The sequence below is a fragment of the Larus michahellis genome, chromosome 6 (genome assembly GCF_964199755.1).
Source record: "Larus michahellis chromosome 6, bLarMic1.1, whole genome shotgun sequence".
Taxonomy (NCBI): Eukaryota; Metazoa; Chordata; class Aves; order Charadriiformes; family Laridae; genus Larus; species Larus michahellis.
The window spans coordinates 47,843,348-47,866,881 of NC_133901.1; the positions used below are offsets into that span (position 1 = coordinate 47,843,348).

Here is a 23,534-nt window from a genome sequence, read left to right on the forward strand (position 1 = left end):
CTTTTCAAACTCATAGTCCACAACTGATGTCTACATTCATATCCATGCAAATTTAACACTGTCCTTAGAGACCAAACAAGTACAAATTAGTACATAATTTGAAGATGATGGGGTCTCCCAGGCTGTCTTCTAATTGATACGTGATGATGCCTCAATCAGAAAAGAACTCATTTTTCTGCCCAAGGTCTGTTTTGGCTCTGTGAGATTCCAGCAGTATCAGGTAGTAAGAACTTTTTTTGATATACAGTCAAATGTACATGGCTACATACCGATCGATGACTATAGAGTGACATTTTAGACATAATTTCTTTCAAGACTTGGTCTCTGTCTTGTAAAGTCTGAGTGTTTGAGACCCATAGGCAGAGGCATGGGAAAACTTACATGCTTCACTTGAGCATTTGCTCATGTCTTCTGCTCTTTGAAGGGCCAAGACCACTCTCTTGATAGAGTTGTATGAAAATCAGTGTAATCAGTGTAAAAAAGGACATATACTCTGGGTAAGTGAGGGGAAAATTTTGCAGTTCACTATTGTCATAGTTTTATTCATTGGCAGAACTTCTATGTAATGATACTGAGTGTACAACTTTTTGGCAATATGATATCAGTGGATCTGCAGCTACTTGATGGAGTGCAATAATGCTAAGACTGGCTCTAGAAATGAAGATCATTTTTTCCTAATGACTTTATTTAATCATCTTGGTGTTTGAGTTGCCTGCTCAACTGACAGTACCACTGATGAAATTAGTGCAAAAATTTATTCTTGTCACTGAGACAAAAAGATAATTCTCAATACCATTAAAATGTTCTACATGAGACTTTTTTCCTTATATCTATTCAAGAACTCTGGAAGTTCAGTGGGCCTGAAAAGTTAGCGACTGTCTTGCACACTAGTTTTTTCTTACTGAGAGAAGCTCTGTGGAGTATGGTGGGCATGTATTGCAAAGAAGAGCAGTGTAGAGTGTTCTTTGATTGCTTCTCAGGGTAGTAGCCACTTGTCCTAAAGTAAGAATTTTGACTCAAAGAGAATACGGTCCTCAGTTCAGAAGACGTGTGATACCATAAAGCCCTACTAAGACCATCGGGCACTCACATTTTCCTTTTCAATTTGGTCCTGAAACAAAACCACTAGTGATTCATCAGCTAAGGCATGGTTTTGCATCTCTTTTCTAAAATCCTCAAATGGCTAAATGCATAGTAGGTCAAATTCTGTTCTTAATTAAACCCATAGTACTTTGATTGTAACCAGAGCTTTAATCCACATGTGTAGAAACATATACAGGACCAGAATTCGTTCCAGTACAATGTCTTCCTGAACACTGAAGAATTTGCAAACAAGAACAAAATTTTCTTCTGCTGAGCACATTTAATGAAGGATAAATAAGGGTAAAATGAACAACTATTATCAAACCGCTTCTTTGTGCATGAACAATATTGACGGTTGTGTTTTTCCTAGTTTAAAACTCAATATATGATTTAAGCTTCCCTTTGTTTCATTTCTCCCTTGTCTTTTTGTTTTGTTTTGTTTTGTTTTTTGTTTTTAGACTCGAAGTGAAGCAGCGATGACAGTTTTAAGTGGGCATGTAGTCGTTTGCATATTTGGGGATGTTAAATCTGCTTTGATTGGATTAAGAAATTTAGTGATGCCATTACGAGCCAGCAACTTTCACTACCATGAACTCAAGCACATTGTGTTTGTGGGTTCACTTGAATACCTGAGAAGGGAATGGGAGACACTGCATAACTTCCCCAAGGTTTCAATCTTGCCTGTAAGTCCAAAGCCATATTATTGATACTTTGTTATTTAGGACACCAACTGGACAGATTCATATTGACTTTGATCTTAGGCTTTTTTACTTTTGTCTACTTATAGGCCTGAGGACTTAGATTTTCCCTTTACTGTGTCTATGAAAACAGAGCCCTGTGAGACCTTATTAGAAGATATTTGCCGCAGTGTTCGGTTCCTCGTCATCCTCATCGGATGAATTTCAGCTGCTATCAAATGTATTAGCTGTGTTATATATTGAACATTCACTGTAGTGCACTGCATGTAGCCTGTTCTGATGTTGTGATTTCCCTGACAGAATGACAGTAGTTATTTATGACATTATTTATGTATTTATACCCAAAAATCCTTTGAAAAAAATTATTGGTACTCTGTCTACATAATATCTACCTGTATTCATAAAAACTTTCTGTAAGCTGGCCTACTTTATAAGGAACATTGCCATAGCATTTCAGAGTCCTGACATACTCACGTATGGAAGTATGGCAAAACCCTGACCCTTTTGAAATCAATGAAAAACTCCTATTGATTTTAGTAAGGACAACCACTAAAACCATAGTTCAGAGCTCCTTTTTCTCCTATATAGCACTATCATTCACTCATGTGCCCAAAATCTAGAAATGTGAGCCCCAGGACAAGCAAATGAAGCCCTCTAAGCTAGTGATTTTAGGTGATCATACTTGTAAATGACCCACAAAGATGTAGGCAGGAGGGAAACGAGCCCATGGGATAAGTACGAAAGAGAATGCTCTGTACGCTACAGAGTAAAGTTTGTATGTTTTTAGCAGAATGAAAAGTTCTGAATTTACCAGTTCTTAATAATTACATTTCAGCAGTTAAAAATACATAAATGAATGATGGATGTAACCTAAACTGAGTAACTGGGATATTAGCTATTGAATAGAAAGACTGCCTTCACTTTCTGATTAATTCAAGCTGTAGGTCTTTGTTACTGTAAGTGCAGCTTTAGTGTTAGCCCTTGGCTTTTTTCTATAAACTGATCCAACAGATGGTGTCACAAGATTCTCTGCTGTCACAAAAATGGTGTCAGTATCAAATTTGGTCAGTTAATATCCTCCTCTTCCTGCCAATCCCTTTTAATTCCAGTCACTGTGAAGGCTAAAATCTAAGGAATCAGAATTAAATTAATAATCCTGTTGAACAGTGGAGCAGAATAGAATCCAGCTACTGCTTCTGAACTGCCCAGTATGTAATGTATTTCCTTTGTTATAATGAGTATTTGTAAAGTTCTGATTAAGAATTCTGAAGAGGCATTAAGGAAATGTACACCACCTTTACATTCCCCAATCAGTTTGCACACAAATTTAGAGTAGTTTTGGATTAATTTCAAGTTAAAAACTTAAATAGTTAAGGCACCTTTAAAAATACAGAATATGTGAGGGAATTGTATCTTACAATCAAGGGTGCTGAAAACCACACAGACTTCATTACTGCTTTTTCTCTTATTTTTTTTTCCAGCCTATCTGTTTCAAAATTATTATATAAAGTTTAAAATATCAGCATTATTCTGATCTAATTGTACTAATTTAAAAGCCTGCTAACGGTTGTGAGATCGTACTGATAGGAGTCATGTGTTAAAGGGAGGCCACTCAGACTCATTTCCTACTTCTCTGTGCTTCGGTTCACGAGGTAAAACTTGCTGCTGATACCTGATGGGGATGTGGTTACAGCTGAATATAAAAACATTTATTCTGGTTTAAAAAAACCCCACGGAAATTTCATTTAAAGTCTGTATTAAAAGAGGCATTTAAGCTGCTGAGTAAACTCTTAAAAAGTAGGTAAATGCCAATTTTAAATATCCTCAGGCAGCCTTAATTCTGTCCTTTTGCATAAAATCATTAGGAGTAAGCCTTTAATTAATTACACGATTGCATATTATTTTTCCCCACAGGAATCCTGCTTCACTTGGTGCACAGTACAGATACAAAGGGCAGAATTAAGGTGACAGGAATAATCATATCCTAACTTTTGAGTGCTTTATAAGTAAATCATATCTGCTCGATATATACTGATTTCCACAAGGTTTCATGCCTCAAATTATTGAAAGTAACCTGGAGTAGTGAGGCTGGTATCTGAAACTAGGTGGCAATCACTGAATAAGAATTGAGCTCTGCCTTCACTTTGTGCATTTTAAATTCACTTTTGCATTGAATATTCTCAGTGGAGTTCAGGAGTTCACCATGAGTGATCAGGAGATGGAAGAGTAGGGTCTTGACTCGGTTTTATGAAAGTCGCTGTGTGACAAGGGGACAGCTTAGTCTCCTCATCATCATTAGGATCTTTGGGTACCAAACCATGTGAGGCAGCAGAGCAGAATCTAGTTTCCATTAAAAAAAATCTTTTTTTTTTCCTGGACTTTTCAGACCCTGTGACATAAATTTAATATTCTGTAACTAGAGATGTGGACTGTTGGAATGTGAAAAGCAAGTGTTCTCTCTAAACAAAACAGAATGGGTTAAGCGTCATGCCTCATTTGTGTTAACTATGAAAAAAAAACCCACGGACTACCACAACATTTCATTTTAATTGTTGCAGTCTCTGATTGGGAATTGTGAAAGCAGGGAATGTTGCACGAGTTGTGCCCATTAAGATAAAACCTTGTTTCTGTTTCAAAGGGTTTAATCTCACAACTTTGAAGATCAGTGTGCTTTCCTTCTAGAAGCACCAAAAACATGCATTGAAAAGGATTAACCTTTTTTCTGCATTGCTTCAGGTAGAAAAAAAATAGCTTTGTCCTGATTGCATCTCAAATGTGTAGGACACATAATGCTTTCCTGTCTAAATTGCTATTCTTTTGCCCAAGACCATTGTGACTCGGTAGTAGATAAATAGACATTTAAAACACACCCCTTGTTATATTCAGAGAGCCAGAGGTTGCCACATGATAGCAACTTAAATCAAGACAATTTGAAGTCACCGATGAGATGTAGAATGCTGGCATTATTCCTGTTTCTTGTTTGTTAGTAATAGCTTGACTGAGTATTGAGTCTGAGCCTAAAATGCTGCCATCAGCACCAACTACCCTTTAGATTAGCACACATCTCCTATTCCCTGGCACATAGTTAGACCAGCTTAATGTCAGAGCATAAAAAAGATACTTGTTAAATAATTTCCCAAAGCTCCTTCTCAATCTTTAATTTGTTTTTCTTTTTTTCCTCTCCTGCCCCCCCCCCTCCTTTTCTCTGTGCCGAAGGGTACGCCATTAAGTCGGGCTGATTTAAGGGCTGTCAACATCAACCTCTGCGACATGTGCGTTATCCTGTCAGCCAATCAGAATAATATTGATGATGCTTCGCTGCAGGACAAGGAATGCATCTTGGCGTCACTCAACATCAAATCTATGCAGTTTGATGACAGCATTGGGGTCTTGCAGGCTAATTCCCAAGGTAAGGACTGCCCTATAATACTTCTCTGCAGTGCCTACAGGGGACAGGACCTGGCAGGAAGAATATCCCTCACTCAGTAATTCAAAGAGCCCTACATCAACTTGCTTGACAGTTAAACCTGCTGATTGGTATGATGGCTTTTAAAGGGACAGTCACGCAGTTTCTCTGCTACATCACAAAGCACATCTTGCAGAGGAAAAGTGAATGAATGTGAAAATGGCATTTTTTCCACAGTTTTGAATTTTCCTAAAAATATAGATAAAATCCTTGTTTTCTTGCCCTGCCCTGCTTTGTGGCTTTCTTACCAGGGCGGTGCCTGTTATAAAGCCAAAGCTAACTCATACTCACTTCAGAATACCTGAAGCCTCTGTCTAACAAGATTTCTTTTTTATGTAAAGCACACTGCAACCACAGAGAAAAAGAACTGAGTAATACAAGCTAAAAAGTAAAATAAAAAGAACAGGAATTTTAAATTGTCTTTAGAGTTCCTGTGCCTTCTTGCTCAAAAAGCCACTTAGAATGAACTCAAAGCTGATTTCTTCCCATGGTCTGACATGTACTCATCCCATTTAAGGACATTGAACAGAATCCTTCAGACCTTACTGAGAGTAGGGGACTGATTCATAGGTAGCCAAAGGCTATTTTACACCAACTGTGCCTGTGCAAAGCAGCTGCAAAGCAGTCATAAGCACCCTGGCAAAGACCATCAGTGTAAAAACAATCTTATCTTCTTATCCCTGAAGGGTCTTGCAGCTTATGCAGCTGAAGTCCTACCTTTGATAAACCTATTAAGCGCTGCAGTAAATATTCCCTCTGGATCTAGCCCTGCTATAAATGTAGGTGTAGAAAGGATAGTGCTTTGGTCTGCAATTTCCCCATGAGCCTGACCTAGAGATAGTTTTCCCTCAAGGACTGCGAGAACTAAGATTAAGTTCAGTTTTACCTCTTTACACTCTAATCAGGAAAGAGAAATTATGAGCCAAAAATCAGAGGCAGCGAGGTAACTTTTGAATATGGAAACTTCTTGAATGTGGAAAATTCTTTCCTATAGTCAGTAATAAAACTGTGGAATTTAATACTGGAATTAAAGTGTACCAGGAAACTAAAAGTTTGAAATTTTCAAAGTCAGGTTGGATAGTTCTCTGGATAACAAGTAGATCTAGAGAAGAAGAGAAAGGAAGTGTTTTTTCACCACAGGTGTTTGAAGTTTCAAATCTGTGGCCTGGAAGCAATAGGCCCCCAAATATTTTAGAGTTCTTCCCTTAAAAATTTGTGAGACTGACTTGCTCACTCAAACCAGGACACTCCCACTACAATAACTTATAGTCAAGATGAGGAAACTCCTTGCAGAAGTGGAAGACAGGCATGGATGTTCCTTGTTTTGCTGATTTAGACCTGGGATTTGAAATTTGGTGTCTGAAAACCAAACATGTACTTTCACTACCAGGCTATTGGCTGTTCTTTGGTGGGTCTCTCTCAGTCTCCTGTCACACACCTAATCATAATCATCAAGAAATAGAATCTCTTTGTCTCACCCCTTTCCTCCCTTCCTGTTCTTGAGCATGGAGTGTCTGAGAGAATTTCCTTCTTCTGCCTTTGCTCAGAGGTTAGTGATATTTCCCATGCTTGGCTTTCCTATTTTACCCATGGGAGTACACTGGATCTTAGACCACCCCTGAATGAGGATGGAAAAACCTAGCGATATAACAGTCTTGTGCACCACATGACCACCTCTCATTTTTCACTCTCCGTCCTTGGTGGTGTTCAAGATCTGACCGCATAACGCCCTGAAGAACCTGATCTGACCTCATAGCTGGCCCTGCTTTGAGCTGGAAGTCAGACTAGAGACCCTCTGGTGTCCCTTCTAGCCTGAATTGTTCTATAATTCTATAATATCCAGATTGCTGCTACAGCGTAGCCCCTATAGGTCAGAAAGCGTAGACCGGGGCCATAGTCCAAATCCCTTCAGCCCTATTCAATGCTGCTGATGCAGAATAGCAGAGGCATAATAGTTTAGCACATACTTAGAATTTGGACGTTTCTTCAGATAAATATCAGTCTGTGCATTAAAAAAAGAAAGGTTAATCTTTCTGTAATTTTTCTGGGGAAACAGGGCATAGTGTAAGACAGGTAACCAATAGCCTATTTTAGTTGGAAGCAGTGACTACTGAGGGGTTCTTCTAAAACCTATTGCTTCCAAAAATAATTATCTTCCCAGTAAATTCTCTGCTTATGGTATCCACAACTCCTGATTTGATTTGCATTGCTTTCAGTACAGTAAATTTTCTTGAGAGACCTTGAATACAATGGTTAGACCGTCAGAAGCAATTAGATCAATAGATAGCACAAACTTTACTGGAAGTTGTATCCAATGTGACGTTTTTGTCTGTGAAATGCAGCTCTAACGTACGGTAGCCACGACTACCGTGACAATTGTATAAATCAAGTGATTCAACTTTTGCTGGTCAACAAGCAGCACACTAGAACCACCTCTCAGCTCCTTGCTGGCAATTAAGTACCTTTATTTACAGGGCGAGTTGTCATTTTATTTTTCGTTAAATATTTGTGCGTTATTTGACATATTTACTTATCCTTAACACGTTAGCTGGTACAAACCTTAAGTATTGCCAATCTGAATTTTTCTAGATCTGAATGTATGATTTTGAATTAAGATGTTTCTCACCAACACCACCCCTTGAAAGAGCGTTCTATGCTGTTCTTTTATGTGACTCCTATTACTGATCATAGAAAATGTTGACATTAGAAAAATCTGGGTGTGTGGAATAATGTTAGTTGACCTGTGGCAGAGTGTTGAAAAGAGAACAAAGTATGTGAACAGCCTGAGAAACGTATGAACTAAACAGCGAGATTTTTGGTGAGGAATTAACAGTGTAATCTTACCGTTGCTGTTTTAACTAATAAGCTAGTATAATTTTGTAGTCACTAAGCAGTGGAAAGTCATATGAAAACCTTATTTATAATTTATCTTTATGCCTCTGAAATGGAAAAAAAAATACAGCCATTTAATTGATAGGTTATTGAATGCACAAACATCTTTCCGGTTTTTATCTGTGATTATTTCACTCCAGTGTCAGACAAAAGATGACACCAGTACAAGGAGTGCACTATAAAAAGCAGGATGCAAAATTATTTAATCATCAGATGAGCCATAATCATTGTCCAGTGCTGAAGTACACGGCCATATCTATAACTTCTTTGTTCTAAATTGGTAGCAGAAAAAGAACCCACAAATTTGGAGATTTCATTTCCTTTTCCCCAGAGCCTCACCCTCGTCACCTACTTTTACAGCAAAGTCACTTCCAGTCCTAGGCATATAAACATCCATCACTATCCAACCTTCTGTATCCATCCAAACATGCCCTTTCCAACCAGGGACATACCATTGCACCAACAACTGAACCCAGATGCAATCTGAGAGGAAAGGCCTTGTAGTAGGAACAGGAGAGTGGACATATGACAGCAAGGCTTCCTGATAGGGAAAGTTCTGTAACAATAGGGCTACCAATTCCCAATGGATTAAATTAACTGCTGAAAGAAAGTCTACTGAATTTGGTTTATATCAAGAAAGGATTTTCTCATTACTAGTTCAAGATGAACTTAATACACACACGGCAGTTCTCATGCAGGATCAAAGATTTACTAGTGTCTCCTTATAGTGTTAAAATATTCCCAGGCTTTTTGACTAGGCAGCATTAATTATCTGGACCTTTTATAAGTAGTGTGACAACACTTTTGTCCTCTGGTCTGCCTGCCTTGAGTCCTAACTCATCCTGACAGAATTGCATCTTAACCAACCAGAGTGCTCTGCCTTGACCTCCTGAAGAAAGAAAAAATAGCTCAGAGTTCCAAAGCACAGAAAAAAAAATATAAATTCTGGACCAGAGCTACAGAGGACCGTGTAGCGAATGACAGTAAACTATCTTAAGTTGTCAAATCTATGTTCATTATCAGCTGTCTAGCAACATATGACCAAACACATGACTAAACAGAGCTGCGAATAGAAACAAGGTGTCTTCCGTAGAAGGAAAAGCTTTCTAACTGTTCTGGAAGGATTTGCTAGTCTCCTTTCAATAAAATGTGTAATTCTATTTGAAAAGAACAAGAAACTCTTTCAAATTGGACCTGTGTTGTTGAAAGATCTCATGTTGAAAGTGTTCTCATGGCTGTCTGCATTGAATGTTTCAAACCTGACTGGCCAACTCCTTAGGCTTCCTGGAGGTTAGGGGTGCAGACTCTGATGTCCTGAAAATGAGCTTTTGGAAACCATCAGGGCAGTTTGTGGCCTTTGGGAGACCTAGATTCCAAGGATAGAAAGGCCAAAGTGTGTCCCACTGAAGCTGCATCAAACTATTGCTTTCATTGAGATATCTCATCTTCTGAGATACAAAATGCTGTAACGTCAGAGCTTGACTCACCTCTTCACAAAATGACTCATAAACTCAGTCAGATGTGTATTTGTGACAAGGGAAGCCCTGTTTTTGTCTTGCTGTTCCTCTTATAGATGTTGACTGGTTGTCTTCCTAGAAAGGTTTGTAAAGAGGTGTGTTTGTGATGGAGAAAAAGTCATCCTTGTGTACTGGATATTTGTTTTTATTGTGCCTTGACCCTTCCTGATTCTCATTCTGCCTCCTCAAATATAAGATGAGACTATTTTATCAAGAAGTATTTTGGAGCGAAGACCAAAGGATATCAGATACATTTTAAGCATTTGTGCTCCCTAGCCGTAAGATTTTTCCAAAGCTCCCAGGAAGATTGAGTCTGAGATGGGCTCTGCCTTGGCAGTTATGATGGGACAGCTCCAGTAATTCTCCTTTCCCTCATTCTGGTGACCTTTCCATCCTTTCTTCTTCAAGTAGCATCTAGTGACTGTTCCCATTTAGTTTTTCATGTTCTTGTATTTTCTTACAGAGTCTTAACGTTGTGGGAATTTTACTTGTTGTTTTACCCACTAGATGAACGGGGCCCAACACAAAATATTTTGCTTCAGTTGTAGCTAAGACTGCTATTTGGCTTTCTTCCCAAAGACCAGACAGACAATTATACTTAACTGTTTAGAGATTTATAAATACTGTACCAGAGTAGCCTCTGGGCAGTAACTTTAGATATCCAACTCAATAATTTTCTTTTATTGGACAGTGATTTAGATCTTATTTTGAGCCCTATATAATAAGAGCAGTACATTTCATTAAAAAACACTTACTAAACAATAAAGAAAAGTGATCTCATGGCTCCAAGCAGGTCTAAAGTACAGAAAGGGGAAGCTGTATAGTAACATTCTTTCTATGGACATTACAAGACAGATCACAGTACAGCAGGGCAGATGTATTTCAGCATAGTAACAATTGCATCTGTTTTCTGAATGACTTCAACTTATGACAATTTTCCCTAGGAACACTATTTCAACGCATGGGAGATCTTTTTAAGGCCTCCATTTACAGTTCTTGTAATAGATCCTCCAACAAGAAAGAATAAAGAGAAAAAAATAAAGAGGGGATGAACTCCTGGGTAATACATCTCATACATCATGGCAGGATTCTTCTGGGGAAAATCCTATAAAATCAAGTAAACATACTCAGAATTTTACACACTGAATTTCCAGTGTAACAGATTACACAAGCTAAAGTAACCTTGTACAAGTTTAGTTTCATTTGATCCAGTTCCTTTAAAAATCACTTGTGGCTTCAGCATCGTTTTTTTGTTGAAGCTGGCTTAAACTTTTATGGAAAGGACAAAACCAGTTAGCCACTGTAGATTAATTCTTAAATTATTGCAATTTTTCATGGACTTAGTCTCACAATCTGCTGCAAGGTAATATATTTGCAGGTAATACGTTCTTTTTCACCTCTACCAATCAATAATTCTTGATTATTTTATCTCTGAAATGTTAGCAAAAGAGAGAGAACGACAATAGTATTATCAGGATTGGAAATGAAAGAAAATTCTTAAACAACGGGAAAGGATAAAAACTGTCTGAAAAGCTTGATTAGCAAAGGTTTTGTATCACTTTCGGAGATAAGTGATTCGTAGTGCTGTTAGAGATGTTTGTTATAAATTCAAAACAATAATTTTATTCCTGAAGGAGGGTTTTGTGGTGAATGTTGAATCTTATTTCTCTTATTTTATAGTCATAAGATAAAGTTTTTAAGTGAAGATTTCAGAATATAGGGTTTGATAGTCATAGACATGGTTACTTTTTAGGATGTTATGGTTTCAATATTCTGTGGGAACCCCAGCACTGTTCCCTATGTTTAAATTGTTATATTACATGAAAATGTAGGAATAAAGAGCCTTACTTTCAAATACAGAAAATCAAACTCTACTAAAGCCAGCTAAATAATTTCAGAGTTTAAGGAGTTACTTGACCTCCTTAGGAAAGCATATAAGTAAATGTGGAATATTAAATGTAGATGTAATGTTAAAAATAAATAAATGAATAGTGCTGGCTAAAAGTGAAAGATTTGGGCTAATTTTTTTTAAGTGTCTAAGTAAGCTATGACACTAACTTTAATCTTTTAAGCACTTAGATTCCTGTGTGTCTTTGCAAATCAATGTAATTTAGGCTGCAAAATGCTTGTTATACTTAAAGATAGCTCATAATTTCCTAAATCACATAGATGTTTTGAGAAATTTTCTCCTAGACACTATCACTCCTACCAGTCACATTTGTGAAAACGGCAAGCACTTTGCATTGGCATCAGGGTTATTGGTTTGTCAGGGTTGATAGTTTAGTGTGGGGGTCACACCTGATTAAGGATGTTTTTATGCTGTGTGTTTCTGAATGCTCCTTGTATTTTTGCTAGCATCAGTTGTTGTAAATGACAAAAATAATAATCCAGTTAACAAAACTTTGTACTCAGTTGGTTATTGTTTAAATAACTGAATTTTGGAATGTTTGTTATAGTTCAGGTTCATTATTATTTTTCAAAACAAAGGCTGACCATCCTAGGTAATGAAGTTATTAACTGAAAAATGACATAAGGGTATCCTAACTTCCCAGCACATGTCCCACATCACCATTTGCTCACAAAACCCTCCAATTTTTGAAGATTAGGTCACTGTGATAAATAACTCAGTACTACCTTTTTGCAACATGCACATAATTTCTTATCCTGCTGAACCAGATGGATCAGCTGATGGCTGTTATTTATTTTATGGTAGCACACTGGAGCTCTAGATGGGATTAAGAGCTTGTTGTCATAGTCCTGATATATACAAGAATAAAATACGGCCTTTGCCCTGGCAAGTTTACAATCTGATGCCTTGCTTGTTCCAAAACTTAAGTTATGTACTCAATGTTATACAGGTTAATAAATCTCTCTGACTTCAATGAAACTATCCACCTGTGTAAAGTTAGATTATGTGCGAGTCTTTGCAAGATTTGGACTTAAATAAAGAGGCTGGGTGGGAGAGAGGCTGTTCACTTAACTTTGTTTCCTGTGCTATAGAAGCCGTCTATGTCAGGAGTCCTTCCCTTCCGTCAAATAGGACCTTGCTAACCTTCCAGCCTGCCCAAGAAACCCTTCAGAGACAAGTTCCCCCCCAGCACGGTTCACAGTTCTTGTGTTTTCCTTGCAGCTGGATGCTAACATTTGCTGCCAGAACTTACACACACGGAGAGCAGTTTCCTGTCTCTCTCAAAGTCTTCCCAGGAAGAGAGAAAAAATATTAAGAAAAGAGGTTTTCAATTCTGTTGCTTATAAACTAAAAATGTTTTGGGGAACGGCTGGAGGGACACGTGTCTTTGACACAGTTTCCCTGTATTTGAGAAACACTGCAAGGTCCTAGCCCAAATACCTTCAAGCTTTCACAATTGCCTCTTTCTCCTCTGCTTTCAAGACAACTTCTGCCTCAGCAAGAGAAAGATAAAACCGGGCAAAGGAGGTAGATAGTACAGTACATCAAGCACGTGATTTCACACTTAAACTATAAATATATTTAATCATGCCAAGACTGTTATAAATTCATGGTGACTCTATTTTATTATTATTTGCTGTTCAACATCTTGAAAGCAACCCCCTATTATGAAGGTGTACTATTTTGTGCATTTCTGATGCTGAGGAATAAAAAAACCCTGCTCTTTTTATGAGCATTAATTATACACCAGGCAAGGAAGCAATTGCCTCTATGTTATGAAATATTAAATCAAAATGCTTCCTGTTCCCAGATGTCCCAGAGATAAATACAGCAGTATTTTGAAGCCCCACTTGGAGCTGTTTTGCCTGCAAATTTATAGTTTTGTCTCCATTTTCAGAAAACCCTGTTTTATGTGAAGTATAGCACTCTTGGTAGTTTTTAAGGAGCAAACTCCTCTGGAGTTGCCTATGTAGGCAACAACTCTTATGTAGATTGCACACCAGGGATCTGAAGTTGAAAGGCTCCTTTAAGATGACAAATGGGTTGAAAGTGTTATTGTCTTTGATTGCATGCCTTACATCATCTGTATGTAGGAATAAGAGAGCTATACTTTATCTTTAGCCATTTTATAAATATTTAAGTCCTTATAGTTGCCTAAAGATATTAAAGCATATTTTACAGTAGTTGGAATATAAATATTATATATAGCACAAGATACCAAAGTAGTTTAATGAATTCATAATTTTCTGTTCACTTTTATTGGAATGTGTTTTATGTTCCAAAACTTCCATTTAAAGAATAAGGGACCATTCTGCTCCCTGACAAGATGTGAGCCAATAGTGAATGTTACCAAGGTTGCTTTAAATGATGACATGGGACTTCAATTAGCAAGAAGAAAGGGAACATGGGTATTAGAATGTACTACACCAGTGTCTGTGTTTTGACTTTTTAAAAAAGTATTTTTGAAGAAACTATATGTTTTTTAAGTCTTTAAGAAACTGTAAGGTGTTTTGTTTCTCTGTCTCTGTATTTTTTAAAAGTTCTTGATTGCAGAAGGAGATACATATCTAGATCCAATTATACAAGAGAAATTTTCTTAAAATTTGATGTTTAGTTTCTAAAATAACCAACCATGAAATAATTTGACATTAAATGTATGAAAGGTCTGTATTTTGTGGCTCCTTGAGTACAAAGGTGTGCTTGGGTTACAATTGTGAATCTTTCAAATTCCCATGAAATTAAAAAAAAATCTTTTTAATATTTCACAGTTTCTTGGTTTCCCAGTAGGAGTCCATGCTGGGTAATGCTTGCTAATTACCCACAACAAAAGTAGACACACAATGCTGGTAAATTACCTGACCCTTTGCATTTTAATGAGACAACAAGGATTTCATGAAGTGATGTTGTTTCAGTGGTTAATGGTGTCAGCAATGTTGTAATTGTAGGCTGCGGCGCATTAGCTGCACAACCACATGTAGGAAGGGTTTCTCCCGACAGGCCCTTTGGAGAATAGAACAGGGTATTATCATTAAGCCTATGTCATTTGCATGCTGCTAATCACTTACTTTATTATCTTGTGTATCCATTGTCTTTCTTTAATTGCTCTTTAAATGAAAATTAAAAATAGTTTCAATGCCCACGATACTTGTGATAGCATCTTGATTATGAAGATAACTTCACGAAAATGGAACATATAGATAATATATTACAGGATTACAAGATAGTTTGAAAGTTATATACCATAGCAAGCAGCCTCATGAGCGTAATTCTGGTATCTTTCTTTGCTTCAGTACGTATTGTTTGTTTAATAAATGGTTATTTATATGCACAAAGGTTGCGGGTTTTTTAAAGGACATACATGAATTCAGAGATCAATGTCACTGGTTTTGCTTTAGTGTGAAAGAGATACAAAGCATCGATATCCAGCAGATTCCCCCAGTCTAATAACGTTACAGGAGAAAGCTAGAATTTGGGGTTTTGTCCTTTCCAGTTAAATCCTGGTCTGTGATATCCATTGTAGAAAAGCAAAATCTAACATCTGCTAGTGAGCTGCAGAACTTCGACAACTTTAGGGTAAAACTTACAAAATACTTGGCATTCTTTTATCAAGACAGACCTCTTAATTTTTAAATTTGACATGATTAAATTTGAGGTAGCACAGACTTCCCATAATAGGCAGTCTCTAAAAACTTGGTAGCTTCAGGTTATCAAGAACCTTCCAAACCTTTACCATCTGCAGAGTTGGATATGCAGGGTGAACTGGGGCACTGCCTCCATTTAAGAGTCAATATTGCTGTGCTCCTAATAATGTATTTTCGCCGCTTTTCTTTTTAACATCTGAACAAACCAAACCTGAAAAAATAAATCTATGAATTTTGCAGATGGTATGGTAGGAATGTTTCTTGAAGGAAGAAGTATAAACTTTGTTCTTGACTAATTATTGTGATTTAATGTTATTCAACACACACCAGTAATATTATGGTTATGCAGAATTTTTGTACTGATTTATTTGGATACAAGATTAAGATTATATAAAATTTCTGTAATGTCATAGGAATACCTGATCTTTCACAAACTTTCCTTAGAGCTTTAAAGTAGATCCTATGAAAGTATAGTTGAGATTGGACCTTTCATGTTGATTTGAGGTTTGGTTGCTCATTTAAATTTTGTATTCAACTTTAAATGCCACATACTCTTAATAGTAATACAAGACCATGATTACTAGTTAGTAGTGTGAGGCAAAGTATCTCTACAATGTAACAGCATATATATTTTCTGTAAGTTTGACTTCAGAGAGTTTTTGCTTAAATGCATAGGCAGGATGAAAATGTGATTGGATGTCCTCATGGGATTTCGTATTTCTGCCAAGTTCATGTCAGTCTTTTTTTTCTGTGACTTAGAATGAGTCTCCAAGTGAGGGCAAAGATAGCTAGACAATTTTGAAATGACTCCTTCTCTAAAAAAGAAGTAGATAGATTTCACTGAAATCAGACAATGTCATGTGGGGACTGAGAAAACATTGGTGGAATTGTGACTTGTTTGTTTGAGGACAGATGGATTGGATTAATAACGCTACAGTTATAGGAGATATTCTTAAGAACAAATGTTCCATTAGTCACAAGTGTGAGCTTGCTTAAAAACAGTTTAGGATGTAACCAAAATTAAATTCAGAAAAGGTACTGGAACCATTTTGTTTAGCATATTAAGCTGTGTATTTTAGAAACTATATCTGTTATAAATCCTCAATAATTTGTGAATTGTCCCCTTTCTAACTTTTCATGTATGAAGAAGATGTCTTCCTAGAAGAGTAACTTCAAACTTTTCAGAAATAAGTTCAGCTATATAAAAAAGTCCCTATTGAATTGATTTATCTAATCTACCCTGGGTTGAAATCAGTGTTTGACAAGCTGCTTAAAATAACATTTCAGTGAGCTCTTTCTTAGAGGACAAATATCAAAGAGATTTTTCCATCCAACTCCAATTTAGCAACCTTGCTGTTTCCAGTTTAATAAATGTGGCTAAGCAAACAGATAAATCTCAGACACTCTATTATATCCCAGTTGATTTCATTGCCTGCCCCTTGCTACCAGATCTTCTTTAGAGTTATTAAAAAAGGAATTTTGCCACAAAATCTTGGAACAGGATCCTTGAAATATGAAATTCATGGTGCTTTTAAACACAGATTTGAAGTCTTATTTACAACATTTTCTTAGCCAGGTGTGGCATGTAAAGTAACATTTCCATTCTCAACTCCTCTTGTTTATTTTTAGTGTCTAGCACCTCCAGTAATTTTACTAAAAACTAATGAAAATTGCAGGCTTTTTGGTTTTTAATTTCATTATTAGGTGTAGATGAGCCTACTGTGAGACCTAAAATTCATGAAAGGGAAGAAATGTCCTCATCTTTTTTCTTGTCTAACAGTAGAGACCAAGTTGATAGCTAGGAATGTGGAAAGGACCTAGAGTGTTTCCTTCCAGGTGTTCATGAGAGGATGGGCTGGGGATTGAAGATCTCTCTGCTCTCCTTTGCTGATCAGTGAAGGGAGGCAGGGGACAGCAGTGCCTTCCTAAGCTTTTCCTCCAAGGCTAGTACTCTCTTGACTCATTTCTTCGTAGGACTTCCCTCACGTGAGTCAAAGCAGGAGCAATCCTTTGATAAGCAATGGAAAGTTTGTCAGGTGGGGAAGTGCTTATGCAAAGTATCTTGTGATGCACATTCCAAAATACTCTCCTTGCAAGAGAGGGAAGTGATTCCACTTACCTACTCAAGAAGTGCAACCTTGCCTTTGTGTCTCCCAGGTTTCTCAACATTTGAGAATTTGATTATTATTAACTCTTTAATTAAATCCTCAATTCAGTTCTTGAGTGGCAATATGAACTCTGTCTGGACATATCTTCCATTTGAGTGAGGCAGCTGTAGACTGAATTAGATAGACAAAGAGGGTGCTTCTTAAAATTTGGAATATATCTTGATTTTTTTGTACTTTATGGCAATGTGCTTTGCAGTGTCAAATGTAAATAGGCCTTAAAATTTATCTGCAGATTTATATTTCAGATTGGCCCTGCCCAAACCCACAGATTCAAACTTCTTAAACTACCTCACTGCCTACAGAAATCCACATTGCAACTTGAATATTTATTCTTAGAATCCTATCAAATAACAAGAAATAGACTAAAGACTCTCATAAATATTCAAAACCCCTAGTTGGAAGGACAGCTATTTCCACTGATATTGGTACTAATGAAATTCAAACAAGGAAGTAAGCATTTTATTTTTTATCAACCCGCTTAACTCTCCAGTAAATAATAATGGATAGGAAAGTTAATGTGTTGTTTAAGTGTTTATAGAGGTTATGCCATTTTAAAAACCAGCAGTAGTATTCAGATGTGTGAATGACAGTAAATATTCAATATAATGCTGAAAACTAGAAAAAAAACCTGCTTGCTGGAAGTTTTCAGTATGACTGTACTGTGCACTGGATACCATGGCATGTATTTTATGGTTGCCACTTAATTTTCCCTACTTAAAGAATAACACATAACATTTTACTGTTATCATGGTCTTTACCAGCTCGGTTGCTGGTGTAGTGGGTTTTGGATCTCATATAAATAAAATAAACATGGAGTTGGTGTAGAGAAACTTCTGCTGGTACTTCTTTAAATATAAAGACATTTGAACTAAGCAAGGCAGGCAAAACCTTGAAGATTTTAAGAAAAACTATAGTAAAATAATACTATTACTTTTCTTTCTAAGATTAATGTTGACTGAAGAGGGGAGAAACTGTGAGCCAAAATAGTGCAAACTGAGCAATGGAAAGTTTATTTTTTCTTAAGAGCAGGCCTTATACCGCATTGGTTTTGTGTATACTTTTCCTTTTTTCTTGATACATTTGAGCAACTAATCTTTTTATTTACACTGGTGACTGTATACTTTGGGTATTCTTCCCCCCCAGAATGGCCATCAGAGGCATGAGTTGCTTTCTGTCTTCTTGATTCTGGATCCTGTACCGATTGAAGCAGAGGTTCCCAAATTTACAGATTGGGTACTACCAATAGTATCACTGCTGTTCTTCAGGCAGTTGTGTCTACGCAACCTTAGTTATTATTTGTAGCTAGTATATTGCTACTGGTACATCATTCAAGAATATGCAATTAGAGAGCTACTTCAGATTCATCCTGATTCCCTATCTGCAATTTCTACTTGTCTTATTTGTTTATGTGAAAAAAGAGGAGTAGAAAGAAAAGGAAATCTTCATTGTCTGTATATTTCCAGTCACTCGAGTAGTTTCAATAAATTAGCCAGTTTTAGTATTTGGTAGACCTATACTAAAACTGGAACAGAATGTGGCATGATGTACATGTGACACATAAAATGGGTAATATTATGAGCTGAACAGAGTATAAGGCTCATTTGATGTGTTAGCCATTCCTGTGAACTTCAGTATCAGAGGGTGGACATTTCTTTTAATGGAACTACTTTCTGGAGGTACTTACCTTTCTATTACTTTATCATGCATGACAGGGATGGTTTTCATACTGGCCAATAATACCGATAATTCTGAAGTGCAAATAATTGTGCTGATGGGACGATGTGCGTGTTTTGAAAATATACTCCAAACCCTTGGATGGTGTTTCCTTATTCCTATTTCAAATGGGCACCATTCGTTATTTGCAAGGTTCAGATTAAACTGCAGCAGGGATGTAGTAAGCTACCTGTTTGGATCAGGAGGGTTTTCTTTAAAGAAGTACACAAATTACCAGGTGATTATCATTCCCCACAGTGATACCTGCACCTGGATGCGAGTGATTTGTTGGGCTTTCTGTGGAAAAGTTGGTTGAGTTAGTGTTACGCAGACTGGCATAGCGCAAAACAACTTGATATTCATTTTTATACATGATACCTACTAAGACGTCTTTAACAGACATGCTACTCTGAATTTGTGTGTGTTACAGAAGGCAGTACTCGAGTGACAAAGAGCATGACACTGATTTTTTTCCCCCTACTTATGATATTCAGTTTGGAGTTCTGGTAAAAAATTTTGGCTTGCGGAGAATCTTTGTAGTGTATGCTAAAAGCATGAATCATAGAATCATAGAATCATAGGGTTGGAAGGGACCTCTGGAGATCATCTAGTCCAACCCCCCTGCCAGAGCAGGGTCACCTAGAGCAGGTTACACAGGAACATGTCCAGGTGGGTTTTGAATGTCTCCAGAGTTGGAGACTCCACCACCTCTCTGGGCAGCCTGATCCAGTGCTCTGCCACCCTCAGGGTAAAGAAGTTCCTCCTCATGTTTAGGTGGAACTTCCTATGTTCAAGTTTGTGCCCCTTGCCTCTTGTCCTGTCCCCGGGCACCACTGAAAAGAGCCTGGCCCCATCCTCCTGACACCCACCCTTTAAGTATTTATAAGTGTTGATAAGGTCACCCCTCAGCCGTCTTTTTTCCAGACTGAAGAGACCCAAATCCCTCAGCCTTTCCTCATAAGAGAGGTGTTCCAGTCCCCTAATCATCTTTGTAGCCCTCTGCTGCACCCTTTCCAGCAGTTCCCTGTCCCTCTTGAACCGGGGAGCCCAGAACTGGACACAGTACTCCAGGTGTGGCCTCACCAAGGCAGAGTAGAGGGGGAGGATGACCTCCCTCGACCTGCTGGCCACACTCTTCTTGATGCACCCCAGGATGCCATTGGCCTTCTTGGCCACAAGGGCACATTGCTGACTCATGGTCATCCTGTTGTCCACCAGGACTCCCAGGTCTCTTTCCACAGAGCTGCTCTCCAGCAGGTCAGCCCCCAACCTGTACTGGTGCATGGGGTTATTCCTCCCCAGGTGCAGCACCCTACACTTGCCCTTGTTGAACTTCATAAGGTTTCTCTCTGCCCAGATCTCCAACCTGTCCAGGTCTCTCTGTATGGTGGCACAGCCTTCCGGTGTGTCAGCCACCCCTCCCAGCTTGGTGTCATCAGCAAACTTGCTGAGGGTGCACTCTATCCCCTCATCCAGGTCATTGATGAATATATTGAACAGGACTGGACCCAGTACTGACCCCTGGGGAACACCACTCGTCACTGGTCTCCAACTAGACTCTGTGCCCCTAATCACAACCCTCTGAGCTCTATCTTTCAAGCAGTTTTCTATCCACCCCACTGTCCATTCATCTAACCCACACTTCCTAAGCTTCCCTATGAGGATGCTGTGGGAGACCGTGTCAAACGCCTTGCTTAAGTCAAGGTAGACCACATCTACCGCCCTCCCCTCATCTATCCATCTAGTCATGCCATCGTAGAAGGCTATCAGATTAGTCAGACATGATTTCCCCTTGGTGAATCCATGCTGAGTACTTCTGATAGCTTTCCTTTCCTCCACATGCCTTGAGATGACACCCAGAACGAGCTGTTCCATCATCTTTCCAGGGATGGAGGTGAGGCTGACCGGCCTGTAGTTCCCCGGCTCCTCCTTCTTGCCTTTTTTGAAGACTGGAGTGACATTGGCTTTCCTCCAGTCCCCAGGCACCTCGCCTGTTCTCCAGGACTTTTCAAAGATGATGGAGAGCGGCCCAGCAATGACTTCTGCCAGCTCCCTCAGCACTCTCGGGTGCATCCCATCAGGGCCCATGGACTTGTGAATATCTAGATGATCTAATTGGTCCCTCACTCGCTCCTCCTCAACCCAAGGGAAGTCGTCTTCTTTCCCTGTTACTTTATTCAATGCCTGGGACTCCTGAGGGCTGGGCCGAGCAGAAAAGACCGAAGCAAAGAAGGCATTCAGTAACTCTGCCTTCTCCACATCCTCCGTCACCATGACTCCTGCCTCATTCAGCAGTGGGCCTACAACTTCTCTGGTCTTCCTTTTGCTTCCAATATACTTGTAGAAGCTCTTTTTGTTGTGCTTGATGTCCCTAGCCAGGTCTAATTCCAAGGCGGCCTTGGCTTTCCTTGTTTCATCCCTGCACGCTCTGGTGGCATTCTTGTAATCCTCCCAAGGGGTCAGTCCCTTCTTCCACTTATTATAAACTTCCTTCTTCCACTTGAGCTTTTTCTGAAGCTCCCTGCTCAACCATGCAGGTCTCCTGCGTCCCTTGGCCGATTTCTTTCTCTTAGGGATGCACCGATCCTGAGCTTGGAGGAAGTGGTCTTTGAATATCAACCAGCTTTCTTGAGCCCCTTTGCCTTCCAGAGCCCTAGCCCACGGGATCTCTCCAAGCAGTTTCTTGAAGAGGTCGAAGTTAGCCCTCCTGAAATCCAAGGTTGTAATTTTACTTCTTGTTGTTGTTTTGTGGATAGTACCCATGATCCTGAACTCAATCATTTCATGATCACTACAAGCTAGGGTGCCCCCAACCTTAATGTCCTCCACCAATCCCTCTGTGTTTGTCAGTACCAGGTCTAGAAGTGCTCCTCTCCTTGTTGGCTCCTGTACCACCTGTGTCAAAAAGTTGTCATCAATGCACTGGAGGAGCCTCCTGGACTGTGCATGCCTGGCTGTGTGGTCTTCCCAGCAGATATCGGGGTGATTGAAGTCCCCCATGAGAACCAGGGCCTGCGCTTGCGAGGCTACCTTCAGTTGTCTGTAGAAAGCCTCATCAGTCTCCCCATCCTGATCAGGTGGCCTGTAATAAACACCCACAACTGTGTCCCTCATATTTGCCTGTCCCTTAATCCTCACCCATAAGCTCTCGACCCGCTCTTCATCCGCCCCTAGTGAGAGCTCAATGCATTCCAAATGCCAGAAGGAAATTGTCTTAAGCCTCTCTTTAAAAAATATATCGACACATGAACACAAAATCCACGTTCCTTTACTCTGAGCATCTAATCAAGCCCTGACGTTTATAAATTCCAAATTTAATCTTTGAGAATCACCTGCATACTGTCACTTGACTGTGTGCTTTTATGACAACCTGTCCACTAAAAAGTTGTGACTGGATTTGGTGAAATCTGGCAGGATCAGACATGGGCACAATATGCTCTCTAGTTGGCAGACTTTGCCAGGAGTTGCTTTTTTACAATATGGAGTAAGGCAGGAGGAAGAGCTCTTGGATACTTGTAAAAAGATTAGACTGCAGGAAATGTGCAGGAGGCCTACGGAGCATACCTGCCAGATAAATTAGAGGTGGTCTTGTTCTGAATCCAACCTGTCTCAGAGCTCAGCTCTGGGAATCCAGTTCAGATTTCTTTGATAAAATGAGGCTTTAGCCCTCACAGTTAAATCTTTGATCCCCAAGACAGCCTTGAATGTGGGATTTTGGTTTTGACCCAGCCCATAGAGAACTTAATGACATTTTACCATAGGTTTCCAGCTCAGTTCCAGCTTGAGTAATTTACAAGTCTGCTGGCACTATTTAGCCCACACAGACCATGAAGTCGACCGTAAGTAAGTCCAAGTTGATGGAAAAACAATATTGCTAGAACAGAGTGACAGATGTTGATTATCACTAAATGTCTGTTTAAGTGTTTTGTATGGATCCATTTCCTCACTGCATACACCTGAAATTTTTGTAGAAGTTACAAAGTAATTGTACTTAAAGACGTGGAATCATCTGCTAAAGAAATTGTTGGAATACATATTGCAAAAAATGACTGCTGTGGTTATTACTGTTGCTGCTCAGGGGAGCTATTCAGATGCCTCATTTATTGGAGCTTAATAGATTAAAAGTCCAAATTGAGTCTCATGATATAAACCTAATCAAATTCTAATCTGCATAATTTTCCCATAAGCAGCAATGGGAAATTTCTTTAATTTATGTTTCAGCAGTTGCCAATCATATGTTGGACAGCATTGTTAATTTTATTTATCAAAATATTTTTATTGATTGCTTGCGATAACATCTGGCTTTGCTCTTCCTTTTTCACTAAGGAAAAATTTACTTTATTTGATAGAATGTAGGATATAATGACATAATGTAGTGTCTCGCTTAACATGCCAATATATCATTTTTAACAGGGAGCTTTCCATTTTATTTGTAGTTATTGAATAC

At 38.6% G+C, this 23,534-nt stretch overlaps 1 protein-coding gene across 24 annotated transcripts in view; it reads left to right on the plus strand.

The window, feature by feature from the left end:
• KCNMA1 (potassium calcium-activated channel subfamily M alpha 1) overlaps positions 1–23,534 on the plus strand; it is a 510,622-nt gene that overhangs the window by 447,806 nt on the left and 39,282 nt on the right. For all 24 annotated transcript variants that reach the window (XM_074592125.1, XM_074592126.1, XM_074592145.1 and 21 more), the window contains 2 exons: positions 1,542–1,766; positions 4,998–5,190. In XM_074592125.1, the coding sequence (XP_074448226.1) occupies positions 1,542–1,766; positions 4,998–5,190 (418 nt within the window). The remainder of the gene's footprint in view (positions 1–1,541; positions 1,767–4,997; positions 5,191–23,534) is intronic.